Source organism: Heloderma suspectum, chromosome 3 (assembly GCF_057233095.1).
Source record: "Heloderma suspectum isolate Gila_16-S chromosome 3, 16-S_ref, whole genome shotgun sequence".
Taxonomy (NCBI): domain Eukaryota; kingdom Metazoa; phylum Chordata; class Lepidosauria; order Squamata; family Helodermatidae; genus Heloderma; species Heloderma suspectum.
Genome location: NC_139460.1, coordinates 260,065,913 through 260,070,157, shown reverse-complemented (window position 1 = coordinate 260,070,157; position 4,245 = coordinate 260,065,913). Strand labels below are relative to the sequence as shown.

Here is a 4,245-nt window from a genome sequence, read left to right as displayed (position 1 = left end):
CCTGCCTTCCGGTGGAGTTGAGGGCCTGAAGTTCTTGGCTTTTCAACCTTTTTCTTTTCTTTTCTTTTCTTGTCGGCTCTCTCCCCACCCCCACCCCGCCTCATTTTTGGTTTTCTGCGTTGGTGGTTGCAGAAAAGAGAGAGGGGGGTCGCACGAGGCAAAGCGCGAGCGAGCGAGGGGGACAGGGGGGTGCTGCGGTGGGGAAGGCGAAGAGGAATCCCCGACACCCGCCAAGCATGACTTCCAAAGACGACGGCAAGGCGGCCTCGGTGGAGGAGCGCCGGAGGAGCCCGCTGGACCACTTGCCTCCGCCGGCCAACTCCAACAAGCCCTTGACGCCCTTCAGCATCGAGGACATCCTCAACAAGCCCTCGGTGAGGAGAAGTTACACCATCTGCGGGACTGCCCACCTGCTGTCCGCCGCCGAGAAGCACCCCCCGGCTGCCCTGCCCCTTTCCAGCCGGGCGCTGCTCTCGCAAACCTCGCCTCTCTGCGCCCTCGAGGAGCTGGCGAGCAAGACCTTCAAGGGGCTCGAGGTCAGCGTCTTGCAAGCGGCCGAAGGTAAGACCCCACCGCGCGCTCGCTGGCTGGCTGGCTGCCCTTCCTTCCTTCCTGCCTGCCTGCCTGCCTGCCTGCCTGCCTTCCTTCTGGCTGGTGGTGAGTGTGTGGGGCGTGTGTGTGTGTTGGGGGGAGAGATGGTTGCTTTTGTGGAGAGCATCAGCTGAGAACTTCACCTGCCGGCTTTGGAAACGAGGATCAAGGGAGCGGCGGTTTCTCGGGGATGGGCTCCCAACCACGGATGGGCTCCCAACTAAGCCACAGCGCGGGCCGATCCATCCGTCCAAGACTCCACCTTGGGCTATTTTAGAGGAATGGGGGGAGATGCCACAAACAATTTCTCGCCTTACCTCCCCTCCCCCAAACCGCGTATATTTATAGATTAAACAACCCACGCGTGAAAGCTAGTGTGACTATTGCCCTCAGTCGGTCCCCCCCACGAGCCCGAAATTTCTCTGTATTTCCCCGAATGTGATCAACTCCCGGTGGCCGTGAAGATGCTGAGAAAAAAATTAGGCCTACTTTCGTTGTGGGAGGGGAACGAAAGAATCCGACTTGAGGAATCCGAATCGCTCTGCGTGCTGCGCGCGCACACACACACACACACACACACACCTCTGCTGTTTTGTCGTGTTTCGGTCCATATGAAAGCACCTCTCCATCAAGTGCACCTGAGGGAATGCGAGGAGAGGAGCGGGGACGGCCAGGGTTTGTTTGGGGCCTGTTGGTGTCTTGGGGTGTCGGACGGCTCACAGCAGATTTGCGACTATTTTGCCCTCAGCTGGGGGGGAGGGCAGAGAGAGAGAGAGAGAGAGAGAGAGAGAGAGAGAGAGAGACACGGGTAGGTGGGCCGCGTGCGTGGCGCGCGGTGTGTGGGGTGACTGTGAGAGACTGAAAAGCCTTATTCTGCCTATTTGCAGGAAGGGATGGGATGACTATATTTGGCCAGAGACAGACTCCCAAGAAAAGGAGGAAGTCTAGAACAGCCTTTACAAACCACCAGATCTACGAGCTGGAAAAACGTTTTTTGTATCAGAAATATTTGTCCCCTGCTGACCGAGACCAGATAGCCCAGCAGCTGGGCCTGACCAATGCCCAGGTGATAACGTGGTTTCAGAATCGCAGGGCCAAGCTCAAGCGGGACCTGGAAGAGATGAAAGCAGACGTGGAGTCTGCCAAGAAACTGGGACCCAACAGCCAAGTGGATCTTGTAGCCATTGCCGAGCTGGATTCGACCCCCGAAGGGAGAGCGAAGTCCCGCTCCCTTTCGCCCACCCACCACCCCAAACATGGACTGGAAGGCAGGGGCCACCTCCAGCTGTCCCCGGCCTCTCCTCTCACGGACCAGCCGGGCAGTAGCAAGGACTGCTCGGAAGACGAAGACGTGGAAATTGACGTTGATGACTGAGCGTTGGCGGTGGTTGCTTCCTCCTCCTCTTCCTCCTCCCTTCTCCGCCCGCCCTTCTTTTGCCCCACAAACAAAAACAAACGAAGAAATTGACAAATCTCTCCCCCCACCCGCGCCCCCCGCCTTTCCTCGCGCTCCCTTCCACACATTCACAAGGAGAGAAATGTCCCTCCTGAGCCTTCCTCATCAGCTCCCGCAAAAACGCCGGACTTTAGGGGAACTGGAACTCAGCCTCCTTGGCAACTCAATAAAGGCAGATTTTTTTTTCAAGGAAAGCAATAAGCAATATAAAATCACAATGATAATAATAATTATTCTTAAGTAAGAATCAATATCCCAATGGCTGCCAACCAGGTAGCTATCATTTTTGGAACGGTGCAATTATGGATAGCTTCTGTATAAATATTTAAGCATATCTATTGGGAACTACTTTCATTTTTGGAGGGTTTGATTTTTTTTAAATTGACGATATACTTTTTGTTTGTTTGTTTATAAAAGAACTCATAACCTTGGAATAAATGCCACTACTTCCATGCTTTGTTAGCAGTTGTTTTGGAAGGGTTTTTTTTTTGGGGGGGGGTTAAAAATCACTCCATATGGGATTTAAGTTAGACTGTGATTAGCAGTTGGTCCCCCCCTTTTTTTGCATGTTTCCTATATGCACGATCTTTTTTTAATGTTATTTTATTGGGTTGGCTGTTTAATTCTTTATTATTCGATTTTATTTTTCTGGGATACTGGGGGAGGGGGCGGTATGGGTCTTATTGCAAGTTTAAAATATATACTTCCTTTTCCCACACCCCAGCACCTAGGACTTCGTCTCCAATGAGATTTCTGCCTCATTTTACCAATTAAAAGCTATTTTTACCATTTACTGCTATTGTTGTGCTTTTATTAAGAAAAGAAAAAAGCTACCTTTCATATTTTTATATGAAGGTGGTTTTAAGAAAAGAATCTAGACTTATTTTTTACTCTTTTTTAGAATTGTTTTGCATGCTACGGAAATAATAAAACTAATACTACTGCTAATAATAATAAAGAACAGATCCAGCCATCAACAGTTGGGAATATTAATGCTATAAATATAAATGTACAGACTTAAAAATGTTTTTCTTTGATATGTAAAAAAAAAAAAATATTAAGGCCTGCTTATTTAAGTTACAACAGGGACAATGTTACTTTATATCCTGTCTCTTAGAGTTGTACAGACAAGTCTTTTTCCGATACAATAAAACCTTTACAATTTTAATATATACTTTTTAAGGTTTTCTTTGGGAATGAAAATCCTTAGATAGCCCATTTGCTCATGGTTCCTCATTAGTTCCTTTCATCACTTCAGGAATATTACAAATGAGTTTGTTTTCACCTGCAGGGTGTGGGTACAGCAAGCTGGCTGTATTTGAGGGGGACTTAATTATCAGCAAGAAACCTGAATTCCAAAAAAAGCCCTATACATAGAAATCAACCGATAGGCAAAACTGTATTTTGTTTCAGTTTGTTACATCAATTAATATTGCCTTAAGGTTAGTGGTCTCTCTCTCTCTCTCTCTCTCTGTGTGTGTGTGTGTGTGTGTGTATGTGACAGGGAGAGAGACAGACAGACCAAATTCTGAAACATTTCTGGATACAAAAAATGGCCTTATCAAACAGAATGTGTGTCTCTGTGTGTATGTTATATGTGTATCCACACACATATTGCTGTTCTGTAATATAGTCTATAGAAAGCATAGTTATGTGTATAGCCTAAACCAGGGTTATGTAGCAGTGCGTTCATGTTTTGTAAGTAGAATGGCATTTCTTGTGGAATATGGTACGGGCACACACGCATCCCTCCCTCAGTTGGCAACTAACAACGTATTTCTTCTTTTAAAATCAAGTTTTCTATTGTTAAACCTTGGCGGAATCGTCCAGTATTAATACATACGATTAAACCATTTGTGTTTTTTTTTTTTAGAAGGTAGGGGTGGGGTGGGGGGAGGGAGGGAGGGAGGTACACAAAATACATAAAACGACGATTTATTTTTCCGCAGGACTGCCCAAGGAAAACATAAAAACCCTAACACACCCCACTTCAGGTAAATATTACTTTCTTCATTATCACTATCCACCCAGTACTAATTTAATTTACACCCCTTCTTTATGTTCTTCTAAATGTATATCTCCCCTCCCAATAATCAGGCGCTCTGCCTTTTTGACCCACCAACGTGTGTTTCCCTATTCTTGGCAAAATTTATGTGAGAAACACAAATCTGGTCAACATAGCGGCCAAGTGAAAGTGG

The 4,245-nt window shown here is 47.1% G+C and overlaps 1 protein-coding gene across 1 annotated transcript; it reads left to right on the top strand.

The window, feature by feature from the left end:
- Positions 1-236: 236 nt before the first annotated feature.
- On the top strand, positions 237-1,966 carry LBX1 (ladybird homeobox 1). The gene is made up of 2 exons (XM_084841995.1): positions 237-561; positions 1,479-1,966. The coding sequence occupies exons 1-2, from the start codon at positions 237-239 to the stop codon at positions 1,964-1,966; spliced, it is 813 nt and encodes a 270-aa protein (XP_084698121.1).
- The last annotated feature ends 2,279 nt before the right edge of the window (positions 1,967-4,245 follow it).

Coding starts and splice junctions, on each gene's coding strand:
- LBX1 (XM_084841995.1), top strand. CDS start 237: ATGACTTCCAAAGACGACGGCAAGGCGGCCTCGGTGGAGGAGCGCCGG. Junction 562..1,478: donor CGTCTTGCAAGCGGCCGAAG/GTAAGACCCCAC, acceptor GCCTATTTGCAG/GAAGGGATGGGATGACTATA.